This window comes from Podarcis muralis, chromosome 13 (genome assembly GCF_964188315.1).
Source record: "Podarcis muralis chromosome 13, rPodMur119.hap1.1, whole genome shotgun sequence".
In the NCBI taxonomy this organism is placed as follows: Eukaryota; Metazoa; Chordata; class Lepidosauria; order Squamata; family Lacertidae; genus Podarcis; species Podarcis muralis.
This window is the reverse complement of record NC_135667.1, coordinates 37,608,778-37,635,494: the sequence shown is the minus strand read 5'-3', so window position 1 is coordinate 37,635,494 and position 26,717 is coordinate 37,608,778. Positions and strand designations below refer to the sequence as shown.

The window sequence follows — 26,717 nt, the reverse complement described above, 5'->3', positions numbered from 1 at the left end:
GGGTTAAGTACTTAATTCGTTCCGGAGGTCCGTTCTTAACCTGAAACTGTTCTTAACCTGAAGCACCACTTTAGCTAATGGGGCCTCCTGCTGCCGCCGTGCCGCCGGAGAACAATTTCTGTTCTCATCCTGAAGCAAAGTTCTTAACCCAAGTTCTTAACCCTGAAGCAAAGTTCTTAACCCAAGGAGTCTGTAACCTGAAGCGTACGTAACCTGAAGCGTATGTAACCCGAGGTACCACTGGACAGGCGTCCCCCCACGTAGGTGAGGGTAACATTCCGGGCCCCCACACATATAAGCGAAATTACATAAAGTGGGGAACATCCTCTAAAAAGCCTCCAAATGCCAATTTCCTCCAGCTCTCTCTCCAATCCAGACCATAATATCTAGAGTTGAAGCTCTGAGGCTGGCTGGAGGCCACGGAGGAATGCAACTGCTGCTGCTGCGCTACCCCGCACATCAGCTGTTAGGCGGGGAGGCTGAGAAACCTAAACAGGTCTCTTCAGGGCTTCCTCCACCATCAATGACACCCTCTTTTGCCTCCAGGGAGCGTCTCCTCACGAGTCAAGAGGACTCTCCAGCTCTCTCCTGCCATTTCCTGGTGTGATTCTATTTATTTATCTATTTTCCTGGCACCATGCATATATGCAGTCACACCTATAAGTGGCTGCTGATTTCCTGGCTTGGCCTGCTTTCTGGCTTGCCCACGTGGGGTCAGCTGCTTGCAATTGCTATGGACTGAGAAATCAGCACTAGTGCTCAACTAATGGAGAACATTAATTAAATCCACGAGCTTCACCCTCCGATTCCCATCCTAAGGAAAAGCGGGAGATTCCGGGATCAAATAAAAAACCGGGACGGCTTCTGTAAATCTGGGACTGTCCTTGGAAAATAGGGAGACTTGGGAGGGTCTGCCAGTCCTCTGCTTTTGATATAGTGTCACCTCCCATTTTGTACACTTGTGGTTTGTCCAGTTCTAAAGCAAACCAAGTTATACGGAACCGAAAAGAAGAAAAACAGGAGCTTCTGGGGTCACCACAGAAGAACTAAGAACCCTTCTAACCACCCCATTTGCAAATGAAACATTGGTGCACACTAGTGGCACTGTGGGTTAAACCACAGAGCCTAGGACTTGCCGATCAGACGGTCGGCGGTTCGAATCCCCGTGACGGGGTGAGCTCCCGTTGTTCGGTCCCAGCTCCTGCCAACCTAGCAGTTCGAAAGCACGTCAAAGTGCAAGTAGATAAATAGGTACCACTCCAGCGGGAAGGTAAACAGCGTTTCTGTGCGCTGTTTTGGTTCGCCAGAAGCGGCTTAGTCATGCTGGCCACATGACCCGGAAGCTGTACGCCGGCTCCCTGGGCCAGTAAAGTGAGATGAGCACCGCAACCCTAGTCGGCCATGACTGGATCTAATGGTCAGGGGTCCCTTTACCTTTATTCAGTGGACACGGCCTCCTCTTGCTAAAGTTACACCAGAACACCAGGGGTTTTCCTTTGGAAGCCATGCCCTCAGCACAACCCATCTGCATGCCAGACCTTCGCAAGCCACATTCGCACCGCTCTTTTAAATCACTACAATGCCACTTTGAACAGTCATGGCTTCCTCCAAGGAATTATGGGAGCTGTAGTTTGTAAAGGGTGCTGAGGGCTGTTAGGAGACCCATATTCCCCACCTCTCCAAACTACAATTCCCAGAGTAACTTAACAATCAATTTCTTTTCACAGGCAACTCTGAGAACTTTAGCTCTGGAAGGGGAACTGGGGCCTCCTAACAACTCTTCAGCACCAGTGTTCAAAATTAGCCAGGCCCGTTTGACGATTGGCGCAGGTCCCATTTCAATCATGCAACTGGGGAAAGCAAAATGTCGCTCAGAGAAGGATCTGAAATATTTTCATTGTCGCTTTAATTAAGTGGGGGTCGCCTTAAGCATGGGTAGTGCATAGGGCGGACGTTTGATTGGTTGCTATGGGCAATTGGCAGCTTCTGGGACAGACGGGAGGCGGATTTGGGGGTGTCTCCCGGTGGAGTACAGGGTCAGGTTTAAGGTGCTGGTTTTGACCTTTAAAGCCCTATGCAGCCTAGGACCCACGTACCTACGGGACAGCCTCTCCTGGTATGTCCCGCAGAAGACCTTAAGGTCCAAAATGACAACATTTTGGAGGTCCCAACTCGCAAGGTGGTTAGATTGGTCTCAACGAGGGCCAGGGCCTTTTCAGTACTGGCCCCGACTTGGTGGAACGCTCTGTCACAAGAGACTAGGGCCCTGCGGGACTTGACATCTTTCCGCAGGGCCTGCAAGACAGAGCTGTTCCACCTGGCCTTTGGTTTGGACTCAGTCTGACCGTTATGTCTTTCCTCCCCTTATGGTTTTGATCTATGGGCTACTTTTAAAATGAGGCTGCATTTTAAATTGCATTTTGACCTGTATTTTAAATAGGGGTTTTTTCCTATTATTTTTTCACTGTAATTTTACTGGTGTTAGCCGACCTGAGCCCAGCTTTGGCCAGGGAGGGCGGGGTATAAATAAAATTATTATTATTATTAGTAGTAGTAGTAGTAGTAGTAGTAGTATTGATGGAAAAGTACAGTAGTTTTCTCCTGGATTTGTTTTTGTTGTCGTTCTAATGTGTTGTAAGGGACGCTGGTGGCGCTGTGGGTTAAACCACAGAGCCTAGGACTTGCCGATCAGAAGGTCAGCAGTTCGAATCCCCGCGACGGGGTGAGCTCCCGTTGCTCAGTCCCAGTTCCTGCCAACCTAGCAGTTCAAAAGCACGTCAAAAGTGCAAGTAGATAAATAGGTACCCCTCCGGCGGCAAGATAAACAGCGTTTCCGTGCGCTGCTCTGGTTCGCCAGAGGCTGCTTAGTCGTGCTGGCCACATGACCCGGAAGCTGTACGCCGGCTTCCTTGGCCAATAAAGCAAGATGAGCGCCGCAACCCCAGAGTCGGTCACGACTGGACCTAATGGTCAGGGGTCCCTTTACCTTTAGCTTGAATGTGTTGTAAACCGCTTTGAGATTTGTTATTTAAAATATAAAGCGGTATGGAAATAACATACACTTACATACTTACATACTTACATACATACATACATACATACATACATACATACCATGGGGGGGGGGGGGGACAGCACCTAGACATTCCATTGTAGTGACCACAGTTTAGGTTTACTGTGCCATTTGGAGATTAGATTACCATATTTTTTGCTCTATAAGACTCACTTTTTCCCTCCTAAAAAGTAAGTGGAAATGTGCGTGCGTCTTATGGAGTGAATGCAGGCTGCACAGCTATCCCAGAAGCCAGAACAGAAAGAGGGATCACTGCTTCCACTGCGCAGCGATCCCTCTTGCTGTTCTGGTTTCTGAGATTCAGAATATTTTTTTCTTGTTTTCCTCCTCCAAAAACTAAGTGCATCTTGTAGTCTGGTGCATCTTATAGAGCAAAAATATGGTATATATCTGAGTTTCTAACACTGCTCAGCACTCTTAGCGGACTACAGCTCCCATAATTCCTTGGGGGTAGCCACGACTGTTCAAAGTGGTATCATAGCACTTTAAATGGATGGTGTGAGCGTGGCCACAGCCAACAACACTTTGAACTTCCAGCCAGTGACTCCTCTTCCCAGATCTCCCAGCAAGCCCTGCAGTCTTCCCCCGCCGTCCTTCACACACGCAAACACCCCCCAACCCCATTCCTGACCTGCGGGAGGGCAATGTTGAGCTGGCGCTGCAAGGACTCCTTCTCGTGACCCAGTTCGCGCAGTCGCAGCTGGGAGGTGGACAGGCTTTCTTGTGTGTCGCGCAGGGTCTCCAGCAGCCGCTCGCGCTCATTCAGCATGTTGACCATGAGCTGCTCAAAGTTGGCGTCGTCGGCCCCATAGGCCGAGCCGCGGCGGTTGTCCTCATTGATGGTCGGCATCACCTCGCACATCATCATGCCAAGTGGGGTGGGGAGGGCTGCCCCCGGGGGGGCTCCTCGGGGAAAGACTGGCGGCTTTCAGGGAAGTTTAGCCCCAGATCCTGGAGAGAGAAAGAGAAAGAGAGGAGGAAAGTCCTTTTTTAAAAAATCATTTTATTTGTATGCCGCCTTTCCAAAGTCAAAACCACGTAAGGAGTCTTACAACACACACACACAAAATTACAGAACTACAAACATAGCAAAGGTAGTCATAAACAGTGTTTGGAATCTGCCAGTTGCTGGGAATGTTTTGTGTTCCCATTTTGACCACGTGGAGCAAAATGTCTCTTAGAGAAGGATCTGAAATATTTTCCTAGGAGCTTGAACTAGTTTTTATTTTAGAGTGTCTTGTTTGATGTTTTAATGTGCTGTAAACCACACTTTACACTTTACAGGGACGCAGGTGGCGCTAGGGACGTGGATGGCGCTGTGGGTTAAACCACAGAGCCTAGGGCTTGCCGATCAGAAGGTCGGCGGTTCGAATCCCCACGACGGGGTGAGCTCCCGTTGCTCAGTCCCAGCTCCTGCCAACCTAGCAGTTCGAAAGCACGTCAAAGTGCAAGCAGATAAATAGGTACCGCTCCAGCGGGAAGGTAAATGGCATTTCCATGCGCTGCTCGGTTCGCCAGAAGTGGCTTAGTCATGCTGGCCACGTGACCCAGAAGCTGTACGCCGGCTCCCTCAGCCAATAAAGCAAGATGAGCGCCGCAACCCCAGAATCAGTCACGACTGGACCTAATGGTCAGGGGTCCCTTTATCTTTAAACCACTTTGAGATTTGTTTTATTAAACTATAAAGCAGTATGGAAATGGAATAAATAAATAATAATGACGATAAATCAATCCCACTGGGGTGGGGGAATGCTACACAGACATTCCATTGTGGTGTCTGCCACTTAGGTTTAAGGTTCCATTTGGCAATTATATATCTATCATTAGTCCTAAACAATAAGCAAAACATCAAAAAGTACACAACCAATTTCCACATAAATCATAAGATCCGCCAAATTAACATCAACAACAAAACCCTGCAAATACTCAAATACTACCCCTGAACTCTGGAGTTCTATAGGTGAAAAGTAAAGAAATGTGTGTCTGACTCAAAGCAGGGGGATAGGGAAACCAGAGTATTTCATCCCAAAAAGTCGCACAGCTGACATCACAGCTAAAGCACACACTGTGCATGTTGAAGACCCCAAGTTCAGTCCCCAACATCTCCTTAGGTAGGTGATGGCAACACCTGAGAACCTGGACAGCACCTGTCATTCTGAGAAGACAATACTCAATATTAGATAGAGAAATCGTCTGACCTAGTATATATACAGCAGCTTCCCATGTCCCAAGGCTCCATGAATTCCAGAAGTGGTGTGGTGTCTGGCTCTGAGAAGAACAGGCTAAGCTAAAAGCTGAGGGCTGGAACCGTGAATCTGGACCCACCAGAGTTTCAAGCACTCAGCTATATGGGAGGAGATATATATGCATACGAACTCGGGACGACTATGATCTCTAGCATAGAAGATCTGCACTGCCCTTGTGGGGAGGGGACAGGAAGGAGAGGTTGGGAGCCAGGAGTCCGGGAAACAGCCATTGAGATGACACACCGGCTAACTTATTATGAATGGAGATAATGGGAGAGCGGAGATGTTACTATAGCAAGTGTGACGTTCTTGTCGCCACCTCCCGAGCAAAAGCATTGGTTCTGGGGAGCAGCGCTGGGTTGGCCGGGGGGGGGGGGGGGAGGAAGAGCTTGAGATTTAACTCTGTGGGCGGATGGGGAGATCAAGTATAATCACGGGGCAGGCATGAGGCTCAGCCGGTTGGGGAACTGGAGTTGCCAGAAAAGCAATCCTGCCCCACCCTAACATTTATTTTCTTTCCCATATGGGGCAACCAGTTCCCTACAGCAACACCCTCGATCCTGTCTCAGCTAGGGCCAATTCAGTCTGACTTCGGTGCCAAAATGACCCCTGCCCCATGTCCCCCCCCCACACACAACCGTTAGCTGAAGGAAACAACAGCCCGTGCAGACTATGCCCTGTGCTGTTTCGTTCCCATTCCCCACACAATAAGGCCTAGTGGTCACGGATCTGCGTTGCCAAATCGTAGCTCAGTTCACAACAAAAGCTGTCAGGTGACCTTGGGCAATCAACTTCTCTGCCTTGCTTTTCCCAATCTGTAAAATTGGCACAATGCTCAGCATTCACATGGTTGTCTTTGAACGTTCACAACACTTCACATGATTGTGCAAGGAATAAATGGGCCCTTCTTACAGTCTAGGAGGGCAAATGAGATGAAGAAAGGATGGTGGTGGCGGTGGGTTGAAAGTAAGTAAAAGTTTTTCCCCCCAAAAATTGTGCTGAGTTATGAATTATGCAAGTCTGCTTAACTTAGTGCCAGGGAGGCTGTTTCCACACTCTTTTTGACTCAGCATTAATTTCACCAGGATGCGCTAGGTGCTGTACAGAACACTTAAGCAACATGGCTGCTGCGCATGGGGCCTACATTCTTATATGCAAGGTGGAGAATTGAGTTTCACCTCTACACCATATTCAGACCCTCCAAGTGTCCCTATTTTCCAGGGACAGTCCCGGATTTACAGAAGCCACCCTAGAATGTCCCACTTTCCCTTAGGATGTCCGTTTTCATTGGAAAAATGTTGGAGGGTATGGAATAGGACGTCCTCAGAGTCTTTTTTCCAGCCAGAACTTGCTGGAACTCAATTCTGGAACCTCTCAGGTAGGCGTCACTGCTATTCTAAGAGAATGAGAGAGGTGTTTGTGGCAAGTTCTGGCACCTCTTTTCTAGAAAAAAAAGCACTGGACACCCGTTTCCATTGGAGAAATGTTGGCGGGTTTGCATATATATATATGAAGTACATTTAAAGCACGCAGCTTCCTGCAAATAATTCTGGGAATGGTAATTTGTTACGGGAACTGTGGCTCTGTGAGGGGTTAAACTACACTTCCCAGTATTCTTTGGGGGAAGTCATTTGTTTTAAAGGCATTGTGTGGATGTGACCTGATGAGTTGTGGGGATAGAATTGAACCAGAAGTAACAGCAAGGTCAGCTAAAACTGGGGAAAGGCACTTCCGTTGATCACAAAGGAATGGAGGGAGACAGAACATCTTTAGACACTCCCTCATGGGTGCAGCAGTTGTAGGAGCAGTGTAACATCTCATTGATGCCACTGACTTCCACTTTGTGTGCAATTCAATACAGTACCATTGATTACTTCACCCCTTCAAGCCTGTGACCAGTGTTCGAAACTCCCATTGTTCTCGGTGCATTTTGCGACAGGGAATTCCATTAGCGCGAGCGGTTTCTGAGCTCTGGGCGCAACACTAAGATTTGAGATTGAAACTGCAGAGTGGAAGGAAAGAAGGACCTTTTTCTGCCTGCCCACTTCCAGCTACTCTCTGAAGACTGGAGAAGAGACCCTCTTAAGAATATTAGGGGGGTGGGCAGGGGAAGGACTAGAGCACATGAAAAATGAACATGATATTTTAGCTGCAGTTCATTCATTTTCAGCTTTGTATTCTTGTTATAAAAAAGGACCGCCTAGACATTTCTTAAGTGGGTCTCTTCTTCAGTCTTCAGACAGTAGCTGGTCAGAGAGTCCTCCTGGTCCTTCCACTCTGCAGTTTTAATCTGAAGTCTTTTGCACCTAGTATTTGACCATTTACGACCAAGCGAAGATGCCTGGGCGTCAGAATGGTGCCTGACATCTCCACCATCTGGGGATCATTGGATCTGGACTGTTTTCACACACTATTACATAGAATTCTATCCGTTATATTTTATCTGCACAATCAGAATCAATTTCTGGAACCAAATTGCTTTTTTCTGTGCAGCCTGAGCAGGAGCGGTGAACATTATAGTTAATTGTTGTCACTTGTTTTTACTTACCAACCCCCCACCCCCAATACTGCACTGCTGCTCACAGTTGTGAAGAATATTCCTATGTTATGAGTGGTCCATGTCACCATTAAGAAAAAGAGATTGGAATGGGCCAATATATGTGTGGACTGTCTCTGGATCAAGTGACTTTTCTTCTTTATGTTCTCAAAGTTCTTAACCTAGCTCAAGGTTGTCATCGGAACGAGCCAGATGTTTAATGGAGAATCAATCACAGTTAGTCCATCATTTGGAAAAAAAAAAAAAAAAAGACTTTATGGCCACCTTGCCCCAAAATGGCAACTAGACATTCTGTTTTGGCAACTGCAACCTCGGTTTAAGGAGCTATTTGGCACCCAGCTTATACAGTGGACACTCGGCTTGCGAACGTGATCCGTGCGGGATGCACGTTCGCAACCCGCAGCGTTTACAACTGGCAGCTGCATGTCTGCGCATGCACGGGTTGCGATTTGGTGCTTCTGCACATGTGCAAAGCGCAATTTAGCACTTCTGTGCATGCGTGACTGCTGAAACCCAGAAGCAACCCGTTCCGGTACTTCCAGGTTTAGGTTAAACCACAGAGCCTAGGACTTGCCGATCAGAAGGTTGGCGGTTCAAATCCCCGCGACGGGGTGAGCTCCCGTTGCTCGGTCCAAGCTCCTGCCAACCTAGCAGTTCGAAAGCACGTCAAAGTGCAAGTAGATAAATAGGTACCGCTCTGGTGGGAAGGTAAATGGCGTTTCCGTGCGCTGCTCTGGTTCTCCAGAAGTGGCTTAGTCATGCTGGCCACATGACCCGGAAGCTGTACGCCGGCTCCCTCGGCCAATAAAGCGAGATGAGCGCCGCAACCCCAGAGTCGGCCACAACTGGACCTAATGGTCAGGGGTCCCTTTACCTTTTAACCTGAAGCTTCTGTAAACCGAGGTATGACTGTATATCTGAGTTTGTAACAATGCCCTCGCCCCATTCTCCCAATGCAACTAAGGATAAGAAGAGTCCTTCTGGATCAGGCATCTAGTCTATCTTCGTGTCCTCATAGTGGTCAAGCAGATGTCCACAGGCAGGACCCGAGTGCGACAGCGGTTTCCAGCCACTGGGATTCAGAGGCACACTGCCTCCAACAATGGAAGTAGGAGCTAGCCATCGTGGCCAGGAGTAGCCACTGCTAACCTTATCCTCCGTGAAATGAAATACTGCCATAGAACACCTTTCCAAAGCAGCGATGGAGAGCCTGCCTGTTGCCAATGGTCAGGGATGATGGGAGCTGCCATCCAGCAACGCCCGAAGGACCGCAGATTCCTCACCCCGGTTGCAAACTCTGTGCTCTCACTGAACCGCGTTGCCTCCTCTACCTTTCCCTTCTTGCACTCCAGACAGAGAACCTCACTTGGCGTGGGAAGCAGCAGCAGCGCTTTGAATAAACTGCAGCCACCTCTGCTTGCTGGGAATCAAGTCTGTGTCCTAAAATGTTACCCCGTTTTAATCAAGTCACACGCTTTCCCTGCCGTCACAGCCGCCGTCCCTCTGGTGCCTCCTCACGCCTGCCTCTTTACCTTCTGCCAGGCTGCTCCCTCTGCCTGGAACAGCCTCCATATTCCAAGCTCTTCCTCAAAACCTTGTTTTTCCTCTCAGAATAATCGTTCCTGGGCCAATTGTGCGTCCATTGTATATTGCATACTAGAGGGTTGGCGATGGAAGACTATCAGGGACGCTGTTTGCTGACTCCCCTCCCCTGTTGTTACTAAGCATAGGAGCCAATTCCCAGGGGCTGAGGGGTCTTTGCCCCTCCCCGCAAAATGTCAATGGGCATTGCCATTAAAATGGTGCCTGTGCATCGCATCATGTGATCGATTATGCAGGGCAGGGCTTACTTGTCCATCCCCCTCAATATTTTATTCAAGTTGGCACCCATGTTGCTAGGGTAGAGGAAAGGGTGTAGGTCCCAGAGTTTGACAGCTACGTCAAGGTGTGGGGCTGGCTCATCACTCCTTACTCTTCTCAAACAGGTCCTCTACGACAAACAGGGATTTATATTGACATTTCACTCATTCATTCTCACAGACACCCACTGTGGCCACTCACAACTCTTCCCTCTAGCATGGCTAATAGTCAGGGATGATGGGTGTTGTAGTCCAACAACATTTGGAGGGCCACAGGTTTCCCAAGCAGAACAATAGTTTCAGGATAGGAATCTATGGCTTTAGGACTCCCAGTAGGTTCCTATGGGATCTTTTTTTGGAGCACCTCCAAGGAAGGAGATTCTACAAGCTCCATAAACACTCTGTTCCATTGCTGAACTCCCCTTAGCAATACTTCTTGCTAATGTTTAACACCTGGAATTTGAAGCCACGGTCTAAACCCAATACTCCCTCCTTCTGCAGAGAGGCATTCAAATTTAACACACAGATACACAAACCCTCCACGTGTCCCTGTTTTCCAGGGACTGTCCCGGATTTACAGAAGCCATCCAGGTTTCTGATTTGATCCTGGAATGTCCCGCTTTTCTTTAGGACATCCCTATTTTCATCAGAGAAATGTTGGACAATATTACAAACAAGCTAAGAATTACAACTCTACTGTGGCGGACAAGGTTTTATGCTCACCTCCTCTGGAACAAGAACACAAGAACAGATTTATTTTATTTTTTTAAGAAGATGGGAGCTGAGGGAATCAAACCTATCTAGAAGTGGTTCCAGACTTGACCGAGAGGTCCTCCCCATTAAGTCCCACGTGCAGTGGTACCAACAGGGCAGGACTCTGCGGCAAATGTTCCTTGCTCCCCACAGCAGAACAAGCAGGGGGGCCCCAAACACCGCAGAGCTAGTTTGCCACATTTTGAAGTAAGTGAAGTACCGTATTTTTCAAACTATAAGACGCACCAGACCACAAGACGCACCTAGTTTTTGGAGGAGGAAAACAAGAAAAAATATATTCTGAATCCCAGAAGCCAGAACAGCAAGAGGGATCGCTACGCAGTGAAAGCAGCAATCCCTCTTGCCGTTCTGGCTTCTGGGATAGCTGCGCAGCCTGCATTCGTTCCATAAGACGCACACACATTTCCCCATACTTTTTAGGAGGGAAAAAGTGAGTCTTATACAGCAAAAAATACGGTAGTTCATGCTAACATCTAAAGAGCCATTTCCCACCAAGTCCAGAGGTTAAAATTACCTAACTGCACCAGAGGTACATGGAAGTGCCTCGCTACTTAGGGAAAGATGCTCTGTATATTGTCCAAGGGGGCAGTTTCCTGCCAATCAGGCAGAAGGTTGCAGGATTAGGCTTTGGCTTCAGGTATTCAATAACGACTGTTCAAACTAGTCGGAAGCCCATTGTCTATGATGGACTTAGCACTTAAAAGCATCTCTCTCTCTCTCTCTCTCTCTCTCTCTGACCATATTCCATCTCCAGTTGGAGAGGTTCAGTTTCCCTGGAACAACAAGATAAACAGATTCCCTTAGAAGTGCCTAGGAAAGATGCGAGGATGGCTCGTAAGATAGAAATGCTTTTGAATGGATAAAAAGAAAAGAGCTCTCACCTATTCAAGGGCCAAACCTTGCCACTGATAAGTTCCAGGGTTGAGCAACGTGAAATCCTGGCCAAAATCAAACTCTGCATATAAAGACATGCAAGAAAATACTCAACAGAGACGTGCCATAGCTCACTCTCGCTGCCTAAGATACCCTCTTTCTCCACCAAGCCAAACAAATGGAAGCAAACAGCCCATCAAATGGGGGTGGCGAAATCTGAGTATCCCCAGAATCTTACAGATTCTGAAGAAATATGCAGTTTCCAAGGCCAAGACAGGCCCACACATGCACAGTCACTCTCATGCTTCCAGAAGACATTAAGAACTCATGTTAGCAGCTGGTCAGGGGAACAGACACACAAAGTCTAGGATGCAGCACAAATATAGACAAAATGGTCAGAGGCTTGTGGATGGCATTATATTGCTCTGTTCTTTTATGTGCAACCACAGACCGCAGACGGTAATTCTGGCCCATGGATTTACACAGCGTTTACACCTGAGAAGTGGAGAGAGATTGAGACATTTATGTATACATCTATGGATATTGAGGCTGCTATGAAAGAGACACCAAGGACTGAGCGTTCACATTCCCCCACCCCTCTCTCACTTACACATACTCATAGACAACATGAGCAAAGGAGCTATATAAGAACACATGCATTGGAGATACATAAAACAAGCTCAGAATCCAGATTCTGGCACAGTAGTAGACATTCTGAGCATCTCCCGCTCCTTTTATTTTTTTGTTGAAAACCGGTAAATTTCTAACCTTCATGACTAGTGCCTAGTGAACACTCAGAAATCAAGGGAGGGAGAAGCCACATTCCCCTCCACAATAACCACCACGTCCCTTTCAGCTTGTCATCTCCCCCACTTGCTGTCAAACATGGTAGCAACATTATGAGAAGAAGTAAAATTAGACTAAACCAGGCTTCCTCAACCTCGGCCCTCCAGATCTTTTTGGCCTACAACTCCCATGATCCCTAGCTAGCAGGACCAGTGGTCAGGGATGATGGGAACTGTAGTCTCAAAACATCTGGAGGGCCAAGGTTGAGGAAGCCTGGCCTAAAGTATGCAAATGTAAATTCACAGTAGCATAACATGAGTTTAGTTTGCTTTTAGGATTTGCATCTCTGGGGAGCGGAATATAGAATTTCACCAACACTGCACTAGTGTTTAGGCGTTTGTACATTCACAGCCCCTGAACGCAGTTGCACACTGCTAAGATTGGGACATGGGTGATGGTGCTCACAAAGCACAACGGGTTCTGACTTCTGTGCATGCACACGGACACCTGTGCATGCAATAGCACAGGATGCACTCACAACAGGCCTTGTCAAACCCATGGGCAGTGTACAAGCATATTTGCAGGTCTATGACTAGCAAAGGTGAGCATGTGCATGCAAACCAAAGCAGTGCACCATTGCACATGCGCAGCACAAGGACCACCTCTGGTGCTCCAATCCTCTTCTTATGCAACTATGTGACACATAAGATTTCATGCTCATCCAGAAGTCGCAAAGAAACAAATATAACAACGGGCACATGTTGGCACAAGTGGAACCACATCGGTACAAAAGCCATTGTACAAAATCCAACACATGTGCTGTAACTTCTATGTAGCACAGCTGAACTTAGAAAAAAAGACTGGTTTTTCCCTGTCACACTTCAATCTGTTTAGAATCTCACCACATTCATCTATGTTCATCTTGACACATTGATTAAATACACCCCACACCTAGTGCAGCTATACTTCTTTCCACACCACAGCCACCTGCAACATACATATTCCAGTATAACTGTGTGCGCGCGCACAAAAAAGCTTGTAGCGCCTACATACTTGCCCTAACAGATGACACTTTGGTATTTCCCCCTGCTTCTGCACATACAACACTTGTTGTCACAGCTGCCTACACCAGCATGTCATCTCTGGCATTTTTGCAAGTGGTCATGCGCATGTTGCACGTGTGACCAACCCTCCTGTTTGCACGGCTGCCCTGCATGGCAAACCTTTGTGCAGTATTATAACACCTTTGTACTGCAATGCATATGCAGACAAATATGCACATAAGAATGGTTCTCGGTCAGTGAACGTGCATTATCTCCTGCCCCCGGGAAGCAGAAAATGCAGCACTTACTGTTGCTTGTGCAAATGGGTTGTACATCACAGCTTGGAGCACGCTTGTGAAACAGTGATGGGGCATGTTGATTGTTATGAGCCTGCCTAACATGTGTCTGACCACAGCATCACTCACACACACACACACACACACACACACTATGTTTTTCACCTTCTTTTGCACACCTGCACCTGAGCTGTATTAAATATAGCTATGGGTGATCGCTGAATTTGGGAGAATGAAGGTGGGAATCACACAAATAATCTTATCATTAACCCCTCCAATAGACAGCTTTACTTCAGTTGTAATACAATAGCTGCTTGGATAGGAAAGGTAGTCCTGGAAAAACATAATAAAGGACCCCCAATTTTTAATCATCATATTAATAACTCTCCACCTTTGGGAGATATATAATGTGATTATGCCTTATAGCCTGATACTTTCTTTGTCTATAGGCACCTCCATTTTTAACTGAACCAACATCCTGCTTCATTTTCCTTAGCCATCATGTATTTCCATCTCCCAAACACTGGATTCTCTTCAGCTATGTTTCCACATTGGTCCTCCACTCCCTGCAACATCTACTTCGAAATCCCATCCCCGCACCGTCAAGCTGGCACCTGCCATTCCGATCCCCTGCTTCTGCTAAGACCCCACTCTGCAAAATGTTAGGCCACCGTTTCGTTGTATTACGAGGTGCAGAAAAGACAACCCATGGGAATATATTGATAACACAATATATTAAGGGTTTGGGTCGGAGCCTCAGACTCTTATGCTCATAGGACTGTGTGGTGTAGGGTAATGAAGAAAAATCAGGCAGGGTGCAAGACGCACAGGAAGAAGCTGTTTGGAAAGAGATTTGGTGGCAAGGCACAGGTTCATAACAGCAGGAATCTAGAAGATCATAGAGGTAAGAGTGCTGGGAGCCATTGAGTAGCATGGGCAAAAGGGATGGAATTGTGGGTATGGGCCAATTAAGAAAAAACTAGAGGGTGCTGTGGGTTTTTTCAAAATCTGATGGAGTAGCATTGGGTGGAGTGACATAGGTTTCTTGGTGGAACAGGGTGCAGGTTCCCTAAAGGAAAGAGCAGAGGGGGTTGCCTAGAGATAGAATGTGGGTTGCTTTAGCCAAGCAGGGGCGAGGAACGGCTGGGCAGAATGATGGAGCCGATGTCGGCTGCGCCTGTGAGCAATGTTGAAATTTGACAGCGCTCAGGGAGAACGGGTGTTTGGGGGTCTTTAGGGGGCCCAGACGGGAACAAAGTCGGGGGGGGGAGAGCGCACGCTGTAAATTATCGGGTGTGCAAAATGGAAAAGAGAACTTGGTGGGGAAAGGGGGTCTGGTGGAGCTGGGTAGATTGCTTGGGTTTTCCTTTAAGTGGGGCCATCCAAGGCTCAAAGGGTAACCAGGGACAGCGGAGCAGAGCTACAAACAAGGTTGGTCAAGGGATCTGGGAAGAAATGAGTGGAGGGGGAAGACTTCTGTGCTTGGGGAATGGGCAGAAGGAAGGCGATTCTGGAGGAGAAAGGCCCCTGGAGAAACAGAGAGAGGGCCTTTGGTGAGCTGCTGCTTCCATGAAAGAGACGACTGGGGAGGGGGTTAGAGGCTAGAGGCGCCTCCCCAGCTTTGACGGTGGGGCACCCTGTAGATCCCCAGCGCTGGCCATCACGGCAGGTCGACCTACCTATCTGGAAAGGCTCCAGGGCCCGGGTGGGTGGAGAGACGGAGGGGACGGGAAGGTGGGTCTCTGGGGCTGGGTGGAGATGGCTTGGAAGGTTCCAGGAGAAGGGGAGCCCGGAGCGAGGCTGCAGGGCTTTCAGAGAGGAGCCGGAGAGGGAGGAGGAGGCGGCGGCGGCAGGCAGATGGACTGTGCGCGGCTGGGCAGAGACGAAGAGGCAGGGCGCGATCTCGTGGGAAAGGGGCTCGAAGAAGGCGCCAGGGCGCACCGGCGGGGAGGCTGGGTTGGGCGGAGGAGTTGAGTTGCAGGGAGCGTGCCGGAGAATCGGGATGGGCGAGGGCGCGGGGTGGGGTGGGGGGCGGCGGGTAGGGAAGGAGAGGCTGTGGGTGCCGGGGTGGCGGTGGCCGGATCCGTGCGGAGCGCACGGGGGAAGGTGCGGGTGGTTGGAGAGAGTAGGCAGCGGCGGGTGGCAGCGCAGGGGGTGCGATGGGGAGCGGGGAGCCCTGGGATGCGGGAGCCAGAGGCGCATTGGGGAAAGGCCGGCGGGGAGGGAGGGAGGGATGCAGAGACGGCAAGAAGAAGCTGCCGGACGATTTGGGGGCAGCTTGGGAGACGATGGAGCAAAGGCTCCGGACGGTCCCCTGGTGGAGAGGTGGCGCCCCGCTGGAGAGGGACGCGGAGATCGGGTGCAGCGGGGCGCAGCGCGGGGCTTCCCGGCGCTTACCTGCCTTTGCAGCAGGCGGGGGAGGCTGCGGTGCTGCTCCTGGTGGTGCTGATGCGGGAGGGATGCAGGAGGGAGCCTGGATGCTGATGCTGGGCCCCCTCCTCCGGCCTTCAGGGGCGATTGCCATCCCTCAGGGGGACCCCACTCCCCAGCCCCGGCATCCCTCCCTCCCGGCCGGCCGGTCGGCCACCGCCTGGCGCCCCCCTCCAGCCCGCCCAGGCAGATCCAGAGAGCGAAAAGAGAAGCAAATCCCGCCCCTTCGCCCAGCGCAGAGCTTGGGCGCGCCTGCCCCTTTAAGAGATCTCTGATTGACAAGCGTTCCGACCAACGAGCCTGCGGCATGGTCCGGGACAGCCCTTTAGGCACCGCCCACGCGTGGGGAAGGGAGGGGAAGCCGAGCTCCGAGTGGCAAGGTGGCAGAGCCAATGGGGTGGGCGAGCTGGTGGGCGGGGGGGCTGCGAGAAGCCAATTGGGGAAGCCTATGGGCGGGGCTCAGTTTTAGGATGATGTCATCCGGTGGTTCTTTAGGAAAAAGGAGGGGGGAAGGAAGAGGAGGAGGAGAAAATCAGATGCATCGCAGGTTTAAAAAAAAAAAAAAAAAAGCGGGTAGGGGGGGAGTAACAAAATTGCACGAAATCCTTGCAATGACCCAGCCCGTGTTAAATAACGCAACAGTCCGGTGAGAAGAATGAGACGTTGCATCACGGGCGGAAAATGCACCAGATGCGTGCATAGAGAGAAAAATCGAGACAGTGAAATGCACCGATTCATGCAGCTCAGAGAGGATATTTATGCATGTACCACCTGGAGATACACCTACAGCTGAGAAAATGCAGCAACCCGGCGGAAAGCACCAAGAGGAGACACTCCAGCCCCGAGATGCACAAACTCTCTGCGAAAGGAGCCGGTGGGCTACAGAGGAGTGAAAATGCACCGGCCCATGCGACATAAAGAGAAATAAATCACGGCGCCCCGTTATGAGGAGATGCACCAGTTCATTTCGCCCAGGGGGGAAACAGCAAACCGTGAACCTCAAGAGAACCTGGAAGGGGAGGAAAGGGGTGACCCGCCAAACCACGTGCTGCTGAGAAATGCACCACTTCATGCAAGTCGGTGTAAAAAAAATAATGCATCAGTCCAAAAAATGGCATAGCCTAGAGAGATCCATCCACCACCCTAAGGAAATGGTCATGCAACAACCTAGGGAAACTCATTTGTGCAAAAGAGAAACGTGAAACAATGCCCAGCAAGGTAAGGAAGGGGTTTGGTTGCTGAGCTCTCTGGATGAGATGCGCTTGCTTAAGAGAACCCAGGAAAGACATGGAAATATATCAAGACATGGAGCGGTAGGGGAAGGTGCAAAAAAATCAATGCATGAAGCCAAATCGGAACAGCAAATCATTGCAAGGCAGGAGACAGTCCAGGGAGGGAGCAGCAACCGTGCATCATTAAGGGCCTTTCCAGATGGCAGGGGAGGGAAGTAACACATTTTATTCTTGGTCCTCTGTCAATGCTAGCTCTGAATAAACTCTGGGATGTGCTGTTTTGTCCTCACTGGTAACCTTTCTGATGTTTTCTTTATTTTTTATTTTTTATTTTTGCATTTCCTTGGCTGGAGAGGGAAGGAGGATGCAGAACCTTCAAAGAACACAATCTTAAAAAAAAAAGTTTAAAGAGAAAAAAGGAATAGAAAAAGATTCATGAATGGCAAGACTGCAGGAGGATGGTGTATGTCCTGGGGTTTGTCAGTTACATTGGTGGTGCAACTGGGAAGCACCCAGTCTGTTAAAAAGAAGAAGAAAGGAAAGCTTGGTATTAAATGATTTACAAAAATACAGCGATGCACAGGCACTAGCCAATAGGTCCTTGTACAACCACAGTCCTTGACTATAGTTGGGAGGGGAGTTGTGGATCATCTTTGCCCAATATTTTGCGTTTAGTACTGGCAAAATGCTGTTGCCCTGAAGGGAGTGAGTTGCAACTCAGCACTTGAAAAGTATTTTCTGGAACGGCCCGAAGAAATGCGCCGAGTTTGTGACGAAGATGTGTCAAATGCATGCAGATGGTAGCTAATATTCTGATCATAACAGAGAGCAGTGGTGAATTTCTGTCGGCACGGACTGCCTGTCAAAAGCCAGGAGATAAAACTTGGGAAGTCCATCGCAGTAAGGCTGTAAGAAGCACCAGATTGCATGAAAATGTCCCTATTTGGTAATTCAGAGACTGTGGCCCTGTGAAAAGAGGCAGTGACCAAAGGCCGTGGGATCCTATGTAGCCTTACAGAGATGTGGAAGAAGAACCAAGGAACTACACACATTTGTATTAGCTGCTCATCTTCAGCAAAGCTGTAGCGCCCATTCATGTGGCCAGTGAAGAATGAACTGCTAGGAAGGAAACACAGCCCAGTTTTCTGACCCAACAGTGACATGTTAGCCAGTTCTTGCGCACAGGAGAGAGTGGGGAACCTGAGGAATTCTACAACACTGTGTAGTCCATTGCAAAGTACACACTATCATAATTAGGCATCCCAGAGAGAAGCGTACCAGTATGTAGACACGCAATCTGTAGGAGGATCTGACCAGGGGTTCCAACTGGTCCAACATCATTTCCAGTAGCATTTACATAGCATAAAGATCATGGGCTGTTTCCTCTCCCAGGGGCTTTGTTATTACATAGTATACCTCCTGTGTAAATGGGAGTTCATTAAGCCATTGTAGAGTTGGAAGGGACCCTGAGGATCATCTGGTCATAAGTCCCTGCAATGCAGGAATATGCAGCTGTCCCATATGGGGATCGAACCTGCAGCCTTGGCGTTTTCAGCACCACGCTCAAACCAGCTGAGCTATCTTAGAAACATTCTTTGTTTGTCTAAACCAGGGATGAGGAACCTGTGGCCCTACAGCCTCCCAGGCCTCAGCTAGCATGGGCAATGGTCAAGGATGATGGGAGTTGTGGTCCAGCCTCATTGGGTGGGCCATAGACTCCACATCACTCGTCTAAACCATGAGAAAGATGACTATGCTACAGGGACAATCACTGCTGTTTTAGTAACAGGGAATCTATGGCTCTCTGAACTACAACTTCCTTCATCCTTGATCATTGCTCGCTGGGGACGATGGGAGGTGGAGTGTTTTTTCGTATGCAGGGAATGTTTCTCAGAAATTTGAAAACACCTCTTGCTTGCCAGAATGGAAACTACAGAGGGATGTGGTAAGCGCTTGCAGAAACTAGGTACAGTGGTACCTCTGGTTAAGAACTTAATTCGTTCTGGAGGTCTGTTCTTAACCTGAAACTGTTCTTAACCTGAAGCACCACTTTAGCTAATGGGGCCTCCGGCTGCCGCCGCGCAATTTCTGTTCTCATCCTGAAGCAAAGTTCTTAACCCGAGGTACTATTTCTGGGTTAACGGAGTCTGTAACCTGAAGCGTCTGTAACCCAAGATACTACTGTAAAAATGTTGGAATTTGGATGTTTTTAGATATTTTTGTCATTTGTGTGTCTGCTACCACTGGCACATGGCTGTCCAGAATTGGGGGGGGGGGGGGTTCTCCACTCCAGGGCTATAGCTTAGTAGCAGAGAACTTGCTTTGTATCCATGTTCAATTCAAAGGATCAGGCAGCAGATGAAGGGAGGGTCACTGCTAGACAGCCTTGAGCTAGATGGAGAACCAGTCTGTCCCCAATTTAAGACACATTTCTATCATCCCCTCTGAGAATATTGTGTTCCCCATAGAAATCTTCGCATCTCTACGTTTCCCCCAAATCTGAAAATGCACCCCTTTTGCTAGGTATATTCAAATTAAATTCCTGATCCAAACCTTCCTGTAAACCCTTCCTGGTTGGCTTTTTATCTCTGTCTGGTTCTTTTAAAAATATCCCACACCCTATCTCCATAGCAGCAATCGGTTAATTTTAGACAACGCTCACTAAAAATTCCTTGATGTGGAGATGGCTCACTTCTGGATCATTGGTCTGTGTGACATTGGGGACCTGTTGGTCTGCGGTCCGAAGGGTTGGTGGCTACAGCAGAAGGGCTCAACCTGAGCCAGGATAACGCCCTGAAACATCTTCTTGCTGTTTCAGGAGGCAGGAATCATGATACGCAATTGTGATGGGGATATTTATTTGTGCTTCCTGCTTTGGGTCTGAACTGAGAGCCATATTGTTCATTGGAAAGAGGAATACATCAGGGATAGCGATCAAGCCCACTGTACAAAGGTAAAGTTTATGTTAATTGCTCCGCCCACTTTGGCTTCTGGCTCCGCCCAACATTGGCACGTGGCCCCCAGAAGGCTGCGCAAAAGGAAATGTGGCCCTCAGGCTGGGAAAGGTTTCCCATCCCTGACATGAGATAGCTGCATTTGGACAATGGTAAAAAAGAAATAAGAACAACAATAATAACTAACACCATTTTTTAAGCCTTTGTATCTTCATGGGGCTACAGAATAAAGTGGTACCTTGGGTTACAGACTCTTCAGGTTACAGACTCCACTAACCCAGAAATAGTACCTCGGGTTAAGAACTTTGCTTCCGGATGAGAACAGAAATCATGCTCCGGCGCAGCCAAAACACCTAGAGGGCACCAGGTTGGTGAGCAGAGTTTCTGACTTAGACGGAACTGCAGGTTCATTGGAATTTTGCCATGGAACCTCTTCCCCCATAGCTGAAGCAATGAGCCTAGCCAAGAGTTTGGTGCTTTTGTTGCCATGGCACTTGGCTGACTTAACGTGCCTGCTCCACAGCATCCACCGGCAGCTCCAAAGCTCTTTCTGGGAACGGACAACAGGAATCCCTGTATTCCTAGACTGATCAGAGCAGTCAGCACCCAACTTCCTTTCTTTTATGCCTTCAACATCCCCTTTTCATCTGCTTCAAAGCTTCAGCAGAAGCACTGCAATTATCATTTCTGGACCCTGCTGCACTATACAGTGGTACCTCAGGTTACATACGCTTCAGGTTACATATGCTTCAGGTTACAGACTTCGCTAACCCAGAAATAGTACCTCGGGTTAAGAACTTTGCTTCAGGATGAGAACAGAAATCGTGCTCCAGCAGTGTGGCAGCAGCAGGAGGCCCCATTAGCTAAAGTGGTGCTTCAGGTTAAGAACAGTTTCAGGTTAAGAACGGACCTCTGGAACGAATTAAGTACTTAACCCGAGGTACCACTGTACATCTAAAGCAGGTATCATGCCACTTTAAACAGCCATGGCTCCCCCCAAAGAATCCTGGGAACTGTAGGTTGCTAAGAGTGCTGAGAGCTCTTAGGAGACCCCTGCTCCCTTCATAAAACTAAAATTCCCACTGTGGTTTAACAATCATCTTCCCACAGAAGTGTAGCTCTGTGAGGAGAATAGGGGGTCTTCTGCCTCCTTTGGTGCCACTGCATACTGCATTCTTTAGGTGGGATGGGCACACCATGCACATGGCTTCTCCCAAGGAATCCTGGGAAATGCAGTTCCCCCTCACAGGCCTACAATTCCCAGCATCCTTAGCAAACCACAATTCCCAAGATTCAACCTGGCCTTTGATTGATTTGACATCCGATGCCCTTTTTAAATGTGTTGTGGGAGGGGGAGATTTCTGGCTTGTTTTTGTTCTCATTTTTATTACAGTATGTGTTTTGTTTTTATATATTGTAATTTTATGTTGTGATCCGCCTTGAAATCTACAGCTGTAGGGTGGCGTACAAATGTAATTCATATCAATGAAAAAATATGTTATTTGCACTGGCATACTTTATAGTGTTTGTTTTCATCAGACCACCGGGTGAAAATTAAAAACTCAGGAATGTTGAAGCGCGCCAGAACTGCAGTCGAATTATAGGCAGGCAGGCAGGAGCTGGGGAAACCGACACAGAGATGTGAGCAGAGACTGCAACATGAACTGACATATAAATGAATAGAGGTTAAACCAAGATGATGGCGAGTCAACTTAAATGCACACACGCACACGCTTCCCCTACCATCAAAATGCCCAAGGCTGGAGTTAGCCCTCAACTGTCTTGCGGAGTGAGATGCTGGATACCAAGAGAACCTCACTGTGAGTGTGCCTTTGTCCCAAAAAGGGCTGTCTAAAGGGTGCAACCAGGGGTGGACGTGTTCAATCCATCAGCTGATTGGGGGCAATTACAGTGATCCCCGTCCAACTTTGACAGGTGTCAATCACCTGGCATCCTTAAGACACCAGGTGGTTGACAGGAGGGGCAGTCTCACCCTACTGTCAAAGTTGGCCTTCACAGGGTGTGGGACCGAGGGGAACTGCCCCCCCCCCCCCGGCCAGATCCAGTTCCCCACGGCTGTGTTCAAAGGGTGCAGCGAGGCCATGAGAAAGCTTGGCCTCTGGGGAGAGGGACATGCTGCAAGCGTTAGTAAGAGGTGGGCATTTTACCCAGTCCCAACCCACCTGCACCCCTTGCAGAATTAGACCTAAATTTGAAACCTGAGAACCTTTCAAAATCTTACGTTTTGAAGTTACGCATTTTGATTCCAAAATTCAAATGTGAGAGATAAAGGCCTCTACTGGATAGTGTTGGGATGCGGGTGGCGTTGTGGGTTAAACCACAGAGCCTAGGACTTGCCGATCAGAAGATTGCAGTTCGAATCCCCACGATGGGGTGAGCTCCTGTTGCTCCTGCCAACCTAGCAGTTTGAAAGCACGTCAAAGTGCAAGTAGATAAATAGGTACCACTCCGGCGGGAAGGTAAACGGCGTTTCCGTGTGCTGCTCTGGTTCACCAGAAGCAGCTTAGTCATGCTGGCCACATGACCTGGAAGCTGTATGCTGGCTCCCTCGGCAAATAAAGCGAGATGAGCGCCGCAACCCCAGAGTCGGCCATGACTGGACCTAATGGTCAGGGGTCCCTTTACCTTTACCGGATAGTGTTAAGACCAATAAAAGATGACGGATGTGACTAAGGTTTACCAACTTCAGCAGGTCTACTCTGAGTAGGGCTTAGCTTGAGTACCACCCACCTTGTTGACTGACTTCCAGGCAACTTTGTTAAATATCAGGCCCACAGATCTAATGTTATTTCTACGCTTTTGTGGCTGTCGAAACCTCATGGGCTTAACATTAGAATGCTGCATTCAAACGGCAGAAGAAACTGGGTGTTTTATTTTTTGCGGTTTGCCTGAGAACTACCTCCCCCTCCTCCCGATTCATTTCAGTGCTGCTCCTGAACGGCAACTTTCCCAAAGAACCCAGAAACCCCGAGTTCCTGCTCTTTCTGCTAGGTTCTCTCTTGCCCTGCGAGAGAAAGAGGCATTGCTGGCTTGCAGAGTCCTTTCTCCCCACCCTTTCTGGTAGATGAGTCTCCAGAGGGCAACCCAACCTGTAAAACCAACTCTGGAAGCGTAGTGGGGTGACTCACATACCCATTGGGCAGGGAGCAGCGTTTTTCTCGTCTTTCTGGAACAAGACCGAGACCTCAATTTGTAGCAGTAGGTGGCAAACACACAGCAATACAGAGCCATTACTTCCCCCGCTCCCTCTTTTGGCCTACGAAGGGAATAGGCCTAGCGCATGAGACTGAGGGGTGTGGTGCTGGGCACATGTGTGGTTTTTGTGCCTGTGGCTCCCCTCACCTGCCTCTCCTGAAAGGGCACCTGTTCCATTAAGCAAGCACAGACCTGTCTTTTTTTAAAAAAACATGACCTTGTATCGGGATCAGGGAGTGATGGCGGCAGGGGAACACGCCGGAGGAACGGCTGGGAACCTGCCATTAAAAACCTATTTGGGACCTGAAATGCTTTGCGCCCAAAGGCCTGCTTGGAGGCGATAGGGAGCGGCGAGCAAAATGGAGGCAGAAGAGGGCAGTTTGGAGCCAGGATATACCTGAGTCTCCTGAGGGCCACGAAGAACTGGAGATCCTGTTGGGACTCCAACTCCCACCAGCAAGAATGTGGTTAGGGCAGAATTAGACTGAACCTTGCATGGTATAAATGTAAGTTTGTAGGGAAGTTAACAGAAACTATATCAGAAATATGCAACTGTGCGGTGTAAGATAATCAACAGATAAAGTACAGCGAGACTAATTGGAAGTCATTTTTAATTTCTTGTTTTACAAGTTGTACAATCGTTCACATCATTGGGAGTACAAATGATGCTAGTTATAAGAATTGTGTTGTTTCATATACAGTGGTACCTCAGGTTAAGTACTTAATTCGTTCCGGAGGTCCGTTTTTAACCTGAAACTGTTCTTAACCTGAGGTACCACTTTAGCTAATGGGGCCTCCTGCTGCCGCCGCGCGATTTCTGTTCTCATCCTGAGGTAAAGTTCTTAACCCGAGGTATTATTTCTGGGTTAGCGGAGTCTGTAACCTTAAGCGTATGTAACCTGAAGTGTATGTAACCCGAGGTACCACTGTATTGCTATTGGCTGTTTGTCAATTTATAGTTTGTTTATTTGATTGTATGTTTGTTGGTTGGTTTGTCTGCTTTCCTGGCATAAATGTATCTATTTTTAAACAATAAAGATATATTTTTTAAAAAAGAATGTGGTCAGGGACGATGGTAGTTGTGGTCCTGAAATACCCAGGTGCATAGTCCTTCTTGCGATTCCAGCGGCCACTAATTCTACGTTAAGAGAGAGAGAGAAATAACTTTCCTTCCTAATGTGTCATGTCTTCTTCACTTTCAGGCTGCAAACCCTGAGAATCGCATCTAGCACCTTCAGGAAGCTGCTGAGGCCATTGCAACCTGCCAGGGGCCACCTCCAACACCTGTCATGGACTCCCATTTTTTTAAAAATTCCCATGGTGCTTAGCGTTAGGCAGCTGCCGTTTAATTTCCCCACAAGGCCCTTGACACAGCCTCACTCTGTGGAAAATTTTAATGGAGGAGTGCTGCTAGGCAAGGAGGGTATAGGAAGGGACACACGCACCCCACTGGGGGTATTACCCTCAAAGAGCTGAGGCTGGCCCTGCTGGAAACCTCTGTTATTCGTAATTTATAAAAACAGAACCTAGAAATTTTAGGGAAACAAACAAATATAAATATAAGAGGGCATGAAAAGGAAGTCACCACCGTTCTTTTTTAATGTGAACACAAAACATCAAATAGCCAGATATATCTGCTGATGATCACATATATTAGAAGGGATGAGGAACCATTGGCCAGGCATTGTTGGACCAATTCTCATTGTCCCTGACTACTGATGGGGGTTGATGAGAGTTGGGAGTCCAAAGAACATCTGGAGGTTCACTGGTTCGCCACCCCTGTATTAGAATAAAGGTATATTGGCATAACGGGACGCAGGTGGCACTGTGGGTTGAACCACAGAGCCTAGGACTTGCCAGTCAGAAGGTCGGCAGTTTGAATCCCCACGATGGGTTGAGCTCCCGTTGCTCAGTCCCTGCTCCTGCCAACCTAGCAGTTCGAAAGCACAGTAAAGTGCAAGTAGATAAATAGGTACCACTCCGGCGGGAAGGTAAACGGTGTTTCCATGCGCTGCTCTGGTTCACCAGAAGCTGTTTAGTCATGCTGGCCACATGACCTGGAAGCTGTACGCCGGCTCCCTCGGCCAATAAAGCGAGATGAGCGCCGCAACCCCAGAGTCGTCCGTGACTGGACCAGGTCAGGGGTTCCTTTACCTTTATATTGGCATAACCATTTCCACATTTAGAAATAGTGTCCTGAAGGATATCGGAACACGGGAACCTTTAATGAAGAACTGGTATTTGCCAGAGGAACCTGAAAGCCAGGATTTCCTCAGTAGTGGGGACCCTCTTGGTTCACTGACAGAAACCTTCCAACCATCGCACCTTGGGGGTGCCATTTTGGGTAGGAATAAGTTGGCCTCAGGTCAACCACACCCCAGTTTTAGGTTACATATAATTATTCCTCAGGAGTCCCTATATTTCAGGTTATTCATTTCAAAGGTCTAAAACATATCCAGAGTGGATTCCCTACGATGGTTAGATGGCGCCTTGTACACCTCCTTCCAGCAACTCCTGAGCCAAGCCGGTGCCAAATGTACAGTGGTACCTCGGGTTACATACGCTTCAGGTTACAGACTCCGCTAACCCAGAAATAGTACCTCAGGTTAAGAACTTTGCTTCAGGATGAGAACAGAAATCGCGCGGCGGTGGCACAGCAGCAGCGGGAGGCCCCATAAGCTAAAGTGGTACCTCAGGTTAAGAACAGTTTCAGGTTAAGAACGGACCTCCAGAAGGAATTAAGGCAACTTCCGGTTGTGAGCGACGCCTGTTAGGAATAACAGGAAGAGAGATAAAAAGACGGGACTATAAACTGTTTCAGTACGCTGTTACAGCGGCAAGAACACTAATGGCCCAGAGGTGGAGACAGGAGGAACTGCCAACTCTAAATGAATGGAGGATGAAACTCACAGATTATGCGGAATTGGATAAGATGACTGGAAGAATAAGATATCAGAAAGATCAAAAATTCATCGAGGACTGGGGAAAGTTTGCGGAATATCTGGGAACTATATGTGATCAACAAACAACGCTAGTGGGGTTTAAAGAGACTTTGTAACATTTTAAGGTATATTGCAAGACAGAATTAGAGAGGTGAAGGTCAATGGTAAATCGGCAATATTATATAGAAAATGCGGGAAAATAAAGAAAATGGATGATTGTGGGAGGTGCTGGTGGAGGTTCAAAAACTGTAAATTCGTAATTATGGTTGTAACCAATATAAGTAAAAGGAAAATTTAATAAAAACTTAATGAAGAAAAAAAAAAGAACGGACCTCCAGAACGAATTAAGTTCTTAACCCGAGGTACCACTGTTTTGCTCTGCTTTCCTTTGGAACATGGCAGTGAGGCAGAGAGGGGATCTTGTCAGGGCACCCCA

The 26,717-nt window shown here is 48.4% G+C and overlaps 1 protein-coding gene across 15 annotated transcripts in view; it reads right to left on the bottom strand.

The window, feature by feature from the left end:
• PPFIA3 (PPFI scaffold protein A3) overlaps window positions 1–16,136 on the bottom strand; it is a 61,428-nt gene extending 45,292 nt beyond the window's left edge. For 9 of the 15 annotated variants that reach the window (XM_028751739.2, XM_028751746.2, XM_028751750.2 and 6 more), the window contains exons 1-2: window positions 15,905–16,134; window positions 3,705–4,024 (exon numbers count right to left, since the gene is read on the bottom strand). In XM_028751739.2, coding sequence (XP_028607572.2) covers window positions 3,705–3,941 — 237 coding nt within the window. In that variant the 5' untranslated portion in view covers window positions 3,942–4,024; window positions 15,905–16,134. Of the gene's footprint in view, window positions 1–3,704; window positions 4,025–11,390; window positions 11,410–15,904 lie in introns of those variants that run through there. The other 6 variants (XM_028751744.2, XM_028751742.2, XM_028751745.2 and 3 more) reach the window with 4 other exon arrangements.
• Between the last annotated feature and the right edge of the window lie 10,581 nt (window positions 16,137–26,717).